Source organism: Euprymna scolopes, chromosome 29 (assembly GCF_053919585.1).
Source record: "Euprymna scolopes isolate OS-2025 chromosome 29, ASM5391958v1, whole genome shotgun sequence".
NCBI lineage: Eukaryota > Metazoa > Mollusca > Cephalopoda > Sepiida > Sepiolidae > Euprymna > Euprymna scolopes.
This window is the reverse complement of record NC_136510.1, coordinates 29293313-29308440: the sequence shown is the minus strand read 5'-3', so window position 1 is coordinate 29308440 and position 15128 is coordinate 29293313. Positions and strand designations below refer to the sequence as shown.

The window sequence follows — 15128 nt, the reverse complement described above, 5'->3', positions numbered from 1 at the left end:
TCTCTCCCGCTTTCACCCTCTCACTTTGTCTCTCTCTCTCCCGCTTTCACCCTCTCACTTTGTCTCTCTCTCTCCCGCTTTCACCCTCTCACTTTGTCTCTCTCTCTCCCGCTTTCACCCTCTCACTTTGTCTCTCTCTCTCCCGCTTTCACCCTCTCACTTTGTCTCTCTCTCCCGCTTTCACCCTCTCACTTTGTCTCTCTCTCCCGCTTTCACCCTCTCACTTTGTCTCTCTCTCTCCCGCTTTCACCCTCTCCCTTTGCGTCTCTCCCGCTTTCACCCTCTCCCTTTGCGTCTCTCCCGCTTTCACCCTCTCCCTTTGCGTCTCTCCTGCTTTCACCCTCTCTCTCCCACTTTTACCTTCCTCTCTTATTCTCTCTCTCTCTCTCTCTCATATGTGTATATATTTTATATCAGACTGTCATATTAAATTGCCAGTATCGTTTCAGGGATGAATCTATTTGAAAGTCTTCAGCAAACTGGGTTAAGTATATAATCAATATATAGCCGTGTTGTGCATTTGACTTCAGTTTCATGGGTTACTATGGCTTTTTCGGATCAACCTAATCTTTTTGAAGTTTGCTTTATTTCCTTAGCCAAGCATATACAGTTAGAACAGATTAAGATTTGTTTTTCTTTTTAACCAATAAAAATGAAAAAGGGGGTCTTGTTCAATCATATTTTACAGTTTCAATGCTAAATCTGATTTATTTTCTTCGAGATTTTATTGGATCAAAGTTCTATTTTTCTTCTCTCCCCTTCTTCTACGATTGTCTAGCATTTTAATTAAAAAAAAAAAAAAAAAAGAAATATGACCTAATACCAGAGCTGAAGTTGCCACATCGACATTGATGTCAAATATTCCATTCTTGGAAATTTCCATCAAGGCGATGCGCTAACGCAGAAATGAGCTCAAGTAGTAAACCAGTGTTATAAGATTAGGCTGTCTGAAGATAAAGGCTTGCTGACCTAAAATGCACCAAATATTGATGTTCATTCCCCCCACCTTTCTCTTTGCAAAGCCAAAAACGAAAACACTTTTTCTCTACAAAAGAAAAGAAAACAAAAACAGACAAACAAACAAATACAGCATTAAATAACTCAAAAATGATCACGTTGAGAGAATGGATGACAATTCTTGGCTTTATAGATGTAGAACAGTTGAGTTAGTAGGTTCAGTTCACAGGGGAATACCAAGGAAAACATACGAAGAAACAGTAAGAATGAATCCTGGGAATAAATATAGACCTGACCAGAGATAGGTTAGTTTGGAAGTTAGTTTTTTTAAGTCGTCTAAAAGCATACAAAACGGATGTTAAACCAAATATGATATATGATATGTAAGATATTATTGTTTGAGTTATTCAGACTACTGTTCTCATCTTGAATGTTATTTTCACAACGTTTCGGTCGATGTAACCTCTGAGAATCGTTCTGTAGAACTTTAGAATTTGCATGGAATTTCCACAAGGATCCGTGGCATAATAGATAAACCACTTGGTAAAATTCAGTTGTAAATTACATACTCCTAGAATGTTGAAGGTTCAATCTTCAGTGAAGGTAACACTCAAAATAGAAGTACAAATTGATTAGGACTTCTACCCAGTCATGACTGACAGAACAAGAGCATGCTACCTCTGTGGATTAACTTAATGGTTTAGTTCAAAATTCTGTGCAAATTCCTTGAGTTTGACAAGATACACCTGAAGAAGGTCAGAGGTTACATCTACCGAAACATTGTGAAAATAACGCTCAAGATGAGAAGAGTTTATATTATTTTAATTGGAATTCATTATTGAGATAAGTATTATTTATCCTCATCTTTCTTAGATGAGGATGATGGTCCGCAATAAAATAAATTAATATAAATAATACTCATCTCAATAATGAATTCCAATTAAAATAATATATATACCATTCGGTACGGACCCGACCATGGAAGATCAGATAATAAATAAATATGGATTTATTAGACCTAAAAATCCAACCTTGATCGCCCTTCGGAGCCCGTGGCGCAGTTGATAGAGATGTTGAATCTCTACAGTTCCAGGTGAAAATTGTCTGAAGATATAGCGGTTTCAATCCTACCCAAAGCCGGCCAGAACATGGTGAGACGACAACAACTATGGAAGGCAGTAATTGCTGAAAATGCAGTTAGGACATTTGGAGTTCCTATCCCGTCGCGGTTACCTGTCGAAGACCAGAGGAATAGTTGGCTGAAACGTCACGAAACAACATCTAAGAAAGATGAGGATAATGGTCCGTAATAAAATAAATGAATGAGAGCAGTAGTCTAAATAATTCAAATAATATGAAAAATCGATCAAGAAGAGTCCCAAGATATAAAAAAATATTGGACAAAGTGCATGTCTACACACACACACACACACACACACACACACACACACACACACACACACACACATACATACACACACATTATATATATAAAGTTATAAAAATATACATGGCAATTAAGCTACACAGAATATTCCGCGTTTCATTCTCGTGAGAATTCGTCATGTAGCTTAATTGCCATATATATATTTTCATAACTTACTACCTAGCTGCTCTACCTATGTTTTGAGCACTGTTGAAGTAAATACTGAAATACTTACGCATAAAATTATATCTTCGTATATTAATTTATGTGATTAAATAAAGTAATTATATATATATATATATATGGGGCAGTTAAAAGGATAGGAATAAGATCGATTCTTTAAGAGGAAACTCATCAGGATAATGCAAAGCTCAACAAATTGTTTTGGAATTTATATAGAGTATCAATAAACTAAGAAAATGACAATATAAAAAAATATATACTAATGTATACAGATTTATTTGTTTATTCAATAAGGATGATACATGATGCATTAGGCTTCGAAATACCAACGTATAAAGAGTTCTTACATCAATTAGGGATGTAGGATAAATATCATCTTTATTGAATACATGAATAAATCTCTATATATTAGTATATATTTTTTATATTATCATTTTCTTATTTTATTGATACGATATATATTGAAGACTTTTGAGAAATCGGCTTATGCGAAGTCTATTTCTATTCATCAATTTTAGTTAGGGTTTTTTTTTTTTTTTCATCCTTATATAATTGAATTATCTTTTGTAATTATAAACTTTTTAGAAGTCGGATTATGTAGGTGCTAAGTCTGCGATAGGTTGAATTTCTTTAATTTTTTTTTTTTTTCTGGGAATTTAAACTGCATTTATTTTTTTAATGTTTTTTTCTTTTTACTCAAAGCTTCTTCAGACATATATAGTAATAATTAGCAATAGTGATATTTACAACTAGAAATAAAATAGGTGTAAGGCTCTCAAAATTCGTATTGGAACTGCCCACAAGGACTCCGTGGCGTAGTGATTATATAGTACTTGGTAGTATCAATTGTAAAAGTTCAGTTTTCAATGTGGACGACTGAAAAAAAAATACTATTGTGAATTACTTTGGACCTTTATACAGTCATGGTTGACAGAACGAGAGCATCCTACCCCCAAGAAGTAAAAAAAAAAAAAAAAAAAAAAAAAGAGTTCGAAATTCCGCCCAAATTCTCGAGTTCGACAAGATACACCTGAAGAAGGTTGGAGGTTACATCCACCGAAACGTTATGAAAATAATACTGAAGATGAAAATAAGTCTGAGGATTCCAAATAATCGGAATAAATTTTCAAATGTATGAATCTCTGCAGTCCAGACTGAATTCTCAATCTTAGTTGTGGATGTCTTTAAACTTTCAACACTGCTGAAGTATTTTTGATGGCCTCACAAGTAAATAACAAACAATGTCGATGTCCTGCGACCCCCCCCCCCTACCCCCAAATCCAATCTCCGTTTCCCCATACACACTTCTCGGTCACTTCCTGAATTTCTCTGGTTATCATTTCCTCTCTTAGTGCATATATATTTTTTTATTTTTAATTTTCTTCTCATTAATTTAAGATTCACTTATGAATTCCGCTTCTCTTTCTCTTAAAACCTCATTACAATTTGACAAAACAACGTACTCGTCGACGACGCAACCCACCCACCACACCTCACCCTAAAAAATAATCCCGTTCTTTCTATCTGTTGACTTAACATCTTGCTTATATCTAAAACAAACTATCAACACCAATGAGTGGATTACTTATGCTGTCAATAAAATCGTAGCAGCCAACGCTATTTAAGAAAAAATATTCGCTCTTATTAGTTTATTATAGATCTCATCAGATCAAAAAAGTTAAGCAACGTTGAGCCTGGCTAGTACCATATGGGTGACCATTTGGGAATTCTAGGTGTTGTACGTGCTTTCAGCTTATCTCGGCATTTGTTTCCAGTCGTCCTGAACCTCCACTTGCCACTGGTATTCAAAAATGTCGATTCAGGAGAGATGTGGTTGGAGATTGCGCAACTCTTGCCACAAAAATTTCACGCACAGGTACTCTTACTGTGGGTATCCGTAGTCTGTCAAGACTGAAAGAAGCCTTTTAAAAAAAAAACATATATATATAATTTTTAGATAAATATTTTTCTTCATTTGAACAAAGAAAAAAAATCGTATAAGAAAATCAAAAACAAATTTGTCATTAGCCGTTATTTAAAAATAAGTATCTACTCATTAAACTTATCTTACAATGAAATGCTTTGTTTTTTTTTTCTTGATTTGAATTTTTTATTTTAAAGTTTCGTAAACACTGTCTACAATAATTATTCATTATATTTTCTTTGTAATAAAAAAAAAAAGGTTTCATTTTTCAATTGAATTATCTCCTTAATAACAAATTTTTTTAATGAAAAAAGAAAATTGGCCAACATTTGTGCAAAGAAAAAAACAAGCAAACAAACAAAAAACATGGAAATTCAAATTCAGCAGCTTCAGGCATTTTACGTAAACTGACTAGAAAATTCCAACGATAACATAGTCCTTATTAAGTACCAAGATTGGAGTAGTTCATTTTAAACAGAAGCAAATATCACCACTGCTAAAGAAAGAGAGAGGAGGGAAGGTAAGGTATAATGAGCAGAAAGCGACTAATTTTGTCTTTTTATTTAAAATTTAACTGGTTTTGCAAACTCACTTTCTCTTGATTAAAACAATCTAATTCAAGTTCCCGGAGTGACGCAACAGGTCATGTCTGAGATGTATTAGATTTACAGTAAAAGGGAGGTAATTAGGGCAGTTCTTAATACCACTTAGCATATCAACCCTTTTGGTTTACTGTTGAAACAATTCATTGTATATTATTAATTGAACACAAGGTGCTGTTTTACCAAAAGCTGATGATATTCTATGGGTTCATACCTTTCTCAATATTATCAAGGTGTAAATAACCACAATTACACGCACCCTTAATATAATTAAGTTCTAACCTAACAAATAATGCTATCTTGTCAGATTTTAGGATTTGACTGGAACATTTTTCTCCATCTCTTCTCTTTCAATAACATTTTGCAACCACCTCGCATCTATCTGTATGTTTCTTGCCTATACGTGACTTACACATTATTTTCATTTTACTTTCTTTCTTGAATTTTAAAAATGTTACTTTTAACTAGCAGAGATGCTTGGCATAACCCAGCCGCAAAATATGCTTAAATATGATATTTTAATTTATGCAGATTTCCTATATAATATTATAGTCAATTTTCTATCGATTTTTATATTATAAAGTTGTGATTTCAAAAATAAAATAAAAGAATATATCCATATGACTTGGGTGCATCAGCTTGAATTGAAACCGAAACCAAAACTTATGAAGAATAAATGTGTGTGTGTGTGTGTGTGTGTGTGTGTAAACTTATTTCCAGTTAACAAAAAAAAAAAAACCATTAAGAAATTTATGTGCGGGGTTTGAACCTACAGGCCACATCATGCAAAAAAAATAAATAAATAAATAAACACCCGGAAATTTTCGAGTCTTATAAAATTCTTTGCAGTTAATGAAAAAAAATTCAGAAATTTATGTGCGAAGTTTGAACCTACAAACCACATCAGTCAAAAACAAAAAAACAATAGAATTTTCATGGCCCGTTGTTCTATCTTTGTTGCTAAGCAACAACATGGAAAAAATGGCTTTACCGATGATAAATAGCAGTTTTGATTATTGGTAATTATCGGGGATATTCTGAGACAAAACTTAACTAAAATCACTCCTAGACTTATACGCGAAAGTTTTGTAAATTTTAAAGAAAATCTGTTCAGCTGTTTCAGAGTCTATAAGGAACGAACTCGCACACATTCACAAAGTTGCATTTATATAATTGTAGAGATCAAATTAATTTTAAAATGGGCAACCAATGAATTCCGGGCAACACTGGATAAACTGAGCTAGCATTAATAATTAAAAATCGATTTAAAACTTTTGATAACACATGCTACTGCTGTTTTAATGCTTCAACTCAATGCCGCTTTAGACACTTGTATATTTTTAATATATTTATATATATATATATATAATCTCATGAGTTCAAATGGGAAGCTCCCATTTAGCTGCCATGAATGGCTGTTGAGACTTTATTCAAGTACCATTGTCTCGATTAGTATTTATATTTTTTATCTGATCTTAAGGGGTCTTTATGCCAAATTTGGTACATTCTGAATAATTGGGACGTGTAAGTTTTTATTATTATTGGTTTTAGTATTTTACTTTTCCATTCTACGATACACCTAACATCCAAGTTTTCTTCGTGCTTATTTGAGTACTAGCTGTACCCGGCCACGCGTTGCTGTGGCTCAGTTTGTTAAAATGGAACACATGTGAAAGTAGAGAAAAGTTTGTTTTTTTTTTTTCAAGAGAATGTACAAATTATTTTTTTTTTAACAGATGTTAAGAAAATAAACAGAAAAATACTTCCATCATTAATTATGAAAAAAAATAAATAAAATACGATAAAACTTGCTGAGTATGCACTGTTTTACGGTTGTTGTAAAAAACTTAAATTTCGGTTCATTTTAATCTTTCTTGATTATTTAATTGTCCCCCCCCCAACGAATATAATCAAAACAGTAACATTCAACAATTGTACTTTATTTATATAAAACACAAAATGGGTGTTTGTATTACTGTACACATAGATTCGAAAAAGTTGTGAAAAAAAAACAAAAACAAATATATAACAAATAAATGTTATCAAAGCAAAGATAAGTTACTTTTCTGCCAAACTGGATAGGTATATTTTTCGTGTTTTTATTCAATGTAACATATTTATTCAGCTCGAAAACCATACAGTGTTTACCGATGTATTCGAAAATTCAAGATGGCGTCTCACACCCTCATTAACACCGTAAGTATGGAAGAAGGTGTTATAAATAAAAAAAAAAACTATACAAAATTTATAACATCTTTTCCCACACGTACCGTGTTAAAGAGAGAATCAGACGCCATCTTGAATGTTCCAATACATCGGTAAACACTGTATGGTTTTCGAGCTGAATAAACATGTTACATTGAATTGGGAAAAGATGTTATAAATAAAAAACCTAATGAAATACTGTTAAAAACTCGCTCAATACATGTTAATGCGACATAGGTTGACATATATTCGGCGTGTTTTTTATAGTATTTTGTATATTTTTTTATTTATAACACCTTTTTCTATACTTACGGTGTTAAAGAGGGTGTGAGACGCCTTTCATAATTTTCGAATACATCGGTAAACACTGTATGGTTTTCGAGCCGAATAAATATGTTACATTGAATAAAAACACGAAAAAGATATCCAGTTTTGCAGAAAAGTAACTGATCTTGGCTTTGAGAACATTTATTTGTTATGTATTTTTTTTTTTTTACAACTTTTTCGAATCTATGTGTACAGTTAGCAGTATCAGAATTTTTGTAGGAATTTTTGACACCCCTAACACGAAACTGCGAATACAATATAAAAATCTCGTAATTTCTCTGTTAAAAGTGGGTTATTTATTTTCTTTATGGATTATACTTCCAAAATAAACTATTACAGTTGTTTTAAAAGTAATAAAAATATTTTTATTTTTTTTTTAAAACAGTAATGAATTTTCCGAACTCAATATTTTTCAATTTTTAAACTCAATATTTTTAAATTTTTAAATTTTAAAAATCTATCAAAATTTTTCTATTGATTCTATTTTTACGATATTTTCAGGGTCAATGTGAAATTTTATGTTCTTTCCAATAAACCGAATATAATATTTTAGACAAACGTTTTTTTTAAATTCACGCCCCCCCCCCATTTTCACGCCCCCCCATTTTCACGCCCCCCCCATTTTGAAATGTCTATTAAAAAGTAAATAATTAATTTATGTTTAATAGGTTTATATATCACAAATTGAAGAGAAAAGGTCAATAAATAATATATTCAAATTTAAAACAAAAAAAAAAATCAGTTTTTTAGAAATTTACCTGTAAAGTCCGAAGTTTAAAACCTTATTTTATAAGAACACATTTTTTCTTTTTGTCTTTTTTTTTTTTTTTTTAATGAAACCTTGGTCCTTGCTCCTTTAATTGAAAAAAAAATTAGGGCTTGAATTACATTTTTCGAGGAGTTATAAGCTTAGAAAGATAGGGGGTCGAATAATTTACGCCTCTCATTTTGAAATGTCTATTAAAAAGTAAATAATTAATTTATGTTTAATAGGTTTATATATCACAAATTGAAGAGAAAAGGTCAATAAATAATATATTCAAATTTAAAACAAAAAAAAAAAAACACAATACAAACCCCCTTCGGAGGTTGGAATGGCCCCCCCCCCCCACCTAAAATGTAGTTCGAAAAATCGATTTTATAGTGAGATTAAAGAATGGTTAGTCTAAAAAAAGGGTGAAAAACAAAAGAAATAAGCAATTAATAATTATTACCAAAAGCAATAAATGCTACTTTTTTTTACTGGCACAAATAGAGTTGGATACACAAGTAATAGTCGTAGAGTGATAGAGTGTAAGTAAAACCTGGAATATCCGGTTGTTTCGTTTCGTTTTAACAATGGAAAGAGCAGAAAATGGAGAGAAAAGAAAGAAAGAAGGAAAGACCGAAAGGAAAGATAAAGATAGGGAAGTACCCCCACCACCATCACCCATAAAGCAAAAAGACAACGAAAGGTAAGAAAGAAAGAAAGCAAAAAAGCACGTAAGGAAAGAGCGAAACGGAAGGTGTGTTTGTGTAAGTAAGTAAGTTTGGTGCGTTTCACGTAAATGTCAATTCAGGTTTTCATTAAACTTTAAGCACGCGGGTTATAACGAAATCGAAGTAATGTAATTGTGAATTCAATTCCAGGTAACGGATTGTGTTCTGTTTGAATCTAATTTTATTATAATAAATGCTTTATAAATTGTGTTTATGTTTTATGCTAACCAATGGCAAAGTAAGAATGGTTCGTTTCAGTGTAAGTCCAGTCCAGTTTTTAGATAAATTCTAACCGGTGATCGGTTTTAAATGTCTCCTGTGAACGTTCTGGTACGGTGTAAGTGAGTGGCAGTGGTAGGATGAATTTGTTAGAGAGAGTTTACTTTACTACTTCCATTAAATGTAAGCGATTTTTACAGTGGACTCTCACCAGACAGAATATAGGAAACTGTGATCAGCGAGATCCTTGATATGTAATAACCCTATAACATACGGCAGATTTCGTGATTCAGTTTGTGAATGATACGGCTGCACCAAATGTATACAGGTGCAGTCCTATAAACGTCAAAGTCGGAGGGGAAAAAATGAGTTCATTTTATTTATATAGATTATATAGATATATAGATATATAGATAGATAGATAGAAGATAGAATAGAGAATAGAGAAGAGATTAGTGGGCTTTGCTATGTTTGTTACTTTATCTTTTAAATAAGATAGTTAAAAAAAAAAAAAAAATGAAAAGAAAGACGAAATCAATTCATCTGAGTGATGACGTCTTTAGTTTTTTTTTTTTTTTTTTTTTTTTTTTAATTTACAATTTTTCAGTGAATTCAAAAACAATGAAATAACAATATGGCGTCACTAACGAGAGAGAGAGAGAGAGAGAGAGAGAGAGAGAGCAAGAAATCAATCAATCTCTCTCCTTTCTAGAAACTCTTGTGTATGCCTTGTCAGTATATCTGTCTAGTTAGTTTCATTTAAGTTGCCTTTCTTCAAAATTAATCAGCAAATATTTGGAGAAAGAGTCAAGAAAGAACTCAGAATCGTACCACAGATGTCCTCATTCATTCAAAGAGGTTGCTGCCAGTTAATGAAAAAGAAAGATACACTAAAATGTCTTTTAATATAGTTGACTTGACTGATACAGTAATTAGCTTAGTTGGGCTTTACTGCTTACTAGTAGGAAGACCCGATGTTGCCCGTGATTAAATAAGGATCAACGAATGTTTCACACTTCCAATACTTTTGTTGTCATTGAAATCAGTGAAATTAGCCATTTTTCAATCAAATCGATTGTCTGTTCTAGTTAGAGATCATCACGATTCGCAGAGGAAGCTTCATATGCCTCCCTGCAGTAACTTGGTCCACAATATATTGTAGTCTACGTTGCATTGTAGAGAACCTACTGTTGATTTTATAAAATTATATTTATTTTGATTTGAGTTTAAAATTCAAGAGTCAAGTATAATGGTTTAATGGTGCTTTGAGCACTAACATTAATTTTTAATGCACTCCTGTCTTAGCAAAGAATCTGTTGCTTTTATATGGCAGGTCCTTCTGCTTGTGCTGTGATAAAACTTCTGAAGTGCATTTGTGATGTTAGGCTGTTTAACGTTAGTCAAAATCGAACTGTTCTTTTCATCAGATTTTTTCGATCATCGGAAGCATTCTAATACAAAATATATCTAAGAACACTCTCAAACACATAAAGTGTGAAATTTTCAAAAAATCGGTCCAACCGTTTTGGAGTAGGGAACAAACTCACACACACAAAGTGCCATTTATGTATGAGTAGAGATATAATAATTTAACATTATCTGGTGCTACCAGATCAGGCTGTCTGAAGATACTGGCTTCCTGACCTAAAATATATCAAGCATTGATGTTATTATTTATTATTTTTCCCTTTGCAAAACTCAATCATATTCTTCAAAAAAAACAACCCAAAAAACAAAAACAAATTTCTTCAAAAAACAACCAAACCAAAAACCATGAATAAATATTTAAAAATATATAAAAAAAAAAAACTTGAAACATAAAAATCTTTACCAAAATCTTTAGATTCGACATTAAATAACCCAAAAAGGGTTGATATGCCTTAAAACAATTTAACTGAGACCCCATTAAGTCCATTAAGCAAACCAACTATTTCAAACATAATAATATCTTATATATCTTAGGTAAATAAAATTGAAAATAATGAGTTTTTTGTTTTGTTTTGTTAGTGACCTTTTACACATGACGAAATAATATTGTGAGATTTGATTAGACAGATGCAAAATCTTTATTATAATAAGATTTTAGCACATGCTCTCAATTCTTTCTTTTCTCCATTGTTGCTCTCTAAAATTATTTGTATTTGTCGCACTCAAGTTAGGATCTACCATTTACAAAGACAATTTCTTCAGTTCTGTTGTTACGTCTTTTTTTGCATAATTTTTCCTTTGTATGCGCGCGCACACACACACACACACACACACACACACACACACACACACACACACTGTTCTAATTCATACGTGCACAAGAATTGTCCAGATTAAAGACAAACCCTAATTTGAAAATCAGTATTCCTCGTGCACATTGTCCAATGAAGGATGTAATTGGAACAAAATAAGGGTCTAAAAATAAATCTCATTGTCTTGTAAATTGTGATTCGCCTGTTGTAAAATATAATTTGATTAACCAGTACAAGGATGTGGATAGATCTTAGATGGTTGTATCAAGAAAAAGAAATTAGTCAGTTTCATCATTTTCTATTTCTTCACAAATTTTTACTTTTTAAACATTTGAGGTGTCTAAAATCTTGCAGTGCCTTGATTTTTGCAAGTATATCTTTGTTACATCTTTTTTTAACCTCCTTTTTTTTACGTTTTTGTTACGTCTTTTTCTACCTCTTATTTTTCTAGTTGTTACGTCTTTGTTATTTTTCTAGTTGTTACATCTTTGTTATTTTTCTAGTTGTTACATCTTTGTTATTTTTCTAGTTGTTACATCTTTGTTATTTTTCTAGTTGTTACATCTTTGTTATTTTTCTAGTTGTTACATCTTTGTTATTTTTCTAGTTGTTACATCTTTGTTATTTTTCTAGTTGTTACGTTTTTGTTATTTTTCTAGTTGTTACGTTTTTGTTATTTTTCTAGTTGTTACGTTTTTGTTATTTTTCTAGTTGTTACGTTTTTGTTATTTTTCTAGTTGTTACGTTTTTGTTATTTTTCTAGTTACGTTTTTGTTATTTTTCTAGTTACGTTTTTGTTATTTTTCTAGTTGTTACGTTTTTGTTATTTTTCTAGTTGTTACGTTTTTGTTATTTTTCTAGTTGTTACGTTTTTGTTATTTTTCTAGTTGTTACGTTTTTGTTATTTTTCTAGTTGTTACGTTTTTGTTATTTTTCTGGTTGTTACATCTTTGTTATTTTTCTAGTTGTTACATCTTTGTTATTTTTCTGGTTGTTAAATCTTTGTTATTTTTCTGGTTGTGACGTCTTTGTTATTTTTCTGGTTGTGACGTCTTTGTTATTTTTCTGGTTGTGACGTCTTTGTTATTTTTCTGGTTGTGACGTCTTTGTTATTTTTCTAGTTGTGACGTCTTTGTTATTTTTCTAGTTGCGACGTCTTTGTTATTTTTCTAGTTGGGACGTCTTTGTTATTTTTCTAGTTGGGACGTCTTTGTTATTTTTCTAGTTGGGACGTCTTTGTTATTTTTCTAGTTGGGACGTCTTTGTTATTTTTCTAGTTGGGACGTCTTTGTTATTTTTCTAGTTGGGACGTCTTTGTTATTTTTCTAGTTGGGACGTCTTTGTTATTTTTCTAGTTGGGACGTCTTTGTTATTTTTCTAGTTGGGACGTCTTTGTTATTTTTCTAGTTGGGACGTCTTTGTTATTTTTCTAGTTGGGACGTCTTTGTTATTTTTCTAGTTGGGACGTCTTTGTTATTTTTCTAGTTGGGACGTCTTTGTTATTTTTCTAGTTGGGACGTCTTTGTTATTTTTCTAGTTGGGACGTCTTTGTTATTTTTCTAGTTGGGACGTCTTTGTTATTTTTCTAGTTGCGACGTCTTTGTTATTTTTCTAGTTGCGACGTCTTTGTTATTTTTCTAGTTGCGACGTCTTTGTTATTTTTCTAGTTGCGACGTCTTTGTTATTTTTCTAGTTGCGACGTCTTTGTTATTTTTCTAGTTGCGACGTCTTTGTTATTTTTCTAGTTGCGACGTCTTTGTTATTTTTCTAGTTGCGACGTCTTTGTTATTTTTCTAGTTGCGACGTCTTTGTTATTTTTCTAGTTGCGACGTCTTTGTTATTTTTCTAGTTGCGACGTCTTTGTTATTTTTCTAGTTGCGACGTCTTTGTTATTTTTCTAGTTGCGACGTCTTTGTTTTATTTTTCTAGTTGCGACGTCTTTGTTTTATTTTTCTAGTTGCGACGTCTTTTTCGACTTGTCACGTCTTCTAAAATCTGTATGGAATTCCGAATAGAACCCTTTATTTTATCCATGGGGGTAGTATGCTCTCATTCCATCAGTCATAACCAGGTAGGAGTATTAAGTAATTTGTGATTGTATTATTGAATGAGGATTGAACCTTCGATTACCAAAAAAGTAAATTACAATTTAATTTTACCAAGTACTTTATTCATTATGCTACAAATTCTTGAGGACTAAAAGGTTTAATTCTTAGCACAGGCAGCACTCAAAAGTACAGTTGTGAACTATTTGGGACTTCTACAAGATTGTGACTGAAATTTCATGCGGATTCCCGAGTTTGATGGAAAGATTCCAGACTTTGACAAAATACTTCTGAAAAATGGTTACATTAATCGAAACATTTTAAAAATAAGTCAAGGTGAGAATGGTAGTCCGAATGATACGAATTACCAATCTTCATCTCAAAATTTAAGAAACTAAATAGGGAATTGTTTCATTTGAAGTCGTTGATAAGCAATATTACGTCTTTAACAAGTCCTTAGTTACTTGCCTCTCTATGAAGGCAGAGTTCGACACAAGGTCAGTTTTTATGGGGGGAGGGAAATTCAGCTATTCTTAAAAGGAGGCATTTTAGATTTGGATGAAAATAAAAATTGCCTCGGTCTAAAAGAATTTGCCTTTACGAAGAACGAAAAAAAAAATGAAATATATCAGAACAGATACTACACTTGATTCCTAGTCATTTGCCTAAATGTTGTTTGTATTACTATTGTTTTGTTTTTTTTAACATAATCTTGACTTTGTTTTTTTTCTCTTTTTAGATCTGTTTGGTTTTTACAAGAAAGAAAAGGAAAACTCACTTACCAATTGGAAATCAATGTCTGTTTAAAATTGGCCACAATCCCACAAGACACACTGACAGCCCATCTGTCTAATAACCGAAATCTCGTTAAATCCGATGGTTGTGTATCTAAAATCAAGTCGCAATAGTGTGTCCCCCAGGCATGGATCCCCTGTCAAAGAATTGTTCGATAACTTTTGCTTCCTTGAGACGAACCAACACTGGTATACACTAACAAGATGTAGTATCGGCAAGGCCTGAGTGAGGCGGCGGCGGCCTGATTTTCTACGATGGCCAAAAGGACAGAGTCACGGACCTTTAACATTAGTGTTATTGGTCTGTCGGGAACCGAGAAGGAAAAGGGCCTCACTGGTGTTGGAAAGTCCTGTCTATGCAACCGTTTTATGCGGCCGTTAGCCAATGACTACCATGGGGAGCATATCTCTGTGTTGAGCCAAAGCGATTTTGGAGGCCGCGTGATCAACAATGATCACTTCCTCTACTGGGGAGATATTTGCAAGACTGACGAGGGAGTGGATCACACATTCCATGTGATAGAACAGACTGAATTCACAGATGACGTTTCCTTTCAGCCATTTAAAACTGGCAAATATGAGCCGTATAGCAAGAGATGCATTAGCACTAAAGTGCAATCTGCAGAGAAACTCATGTATATTTGTAAAGAGCAGCTTGGTATGTATTTTGATTTTGCATCTCTTTGGTCTTTGATTTCTGTAGATTTCAGGGTTTTATTTATTTATT

General features: G+C 32.4%; 1 protein-coding gene across 50 annotated transcripts in view; it reads left to right on the top strand.

Moving 5' to 3' along the window:
• The window catches only part of LOC145252565 (rho GTPase-activating protein 190-like), a 793870-nt gene that overhangs the window by 529461 nt on the left and 249281 nt on the right, over positions 1 to 15128 (top strand). For all 50 annotated transcript variants that reach the window (XM_080112152.1, XM_080112143.1, XM_080112148.1 and 47 more), the window contains exon 6: positions 14347 to 15059. In XM_080112152.1, coding sequence (XP_079968278.1) covers positions 14657 to 15059 — 403 coding nt within the window. In that variant the 5' untranslated portion in view covers positions 14347 to 14656. The remainder of the gene's footprint in view (positions 1 to 14346; positions 15060 to 15128) is intronic.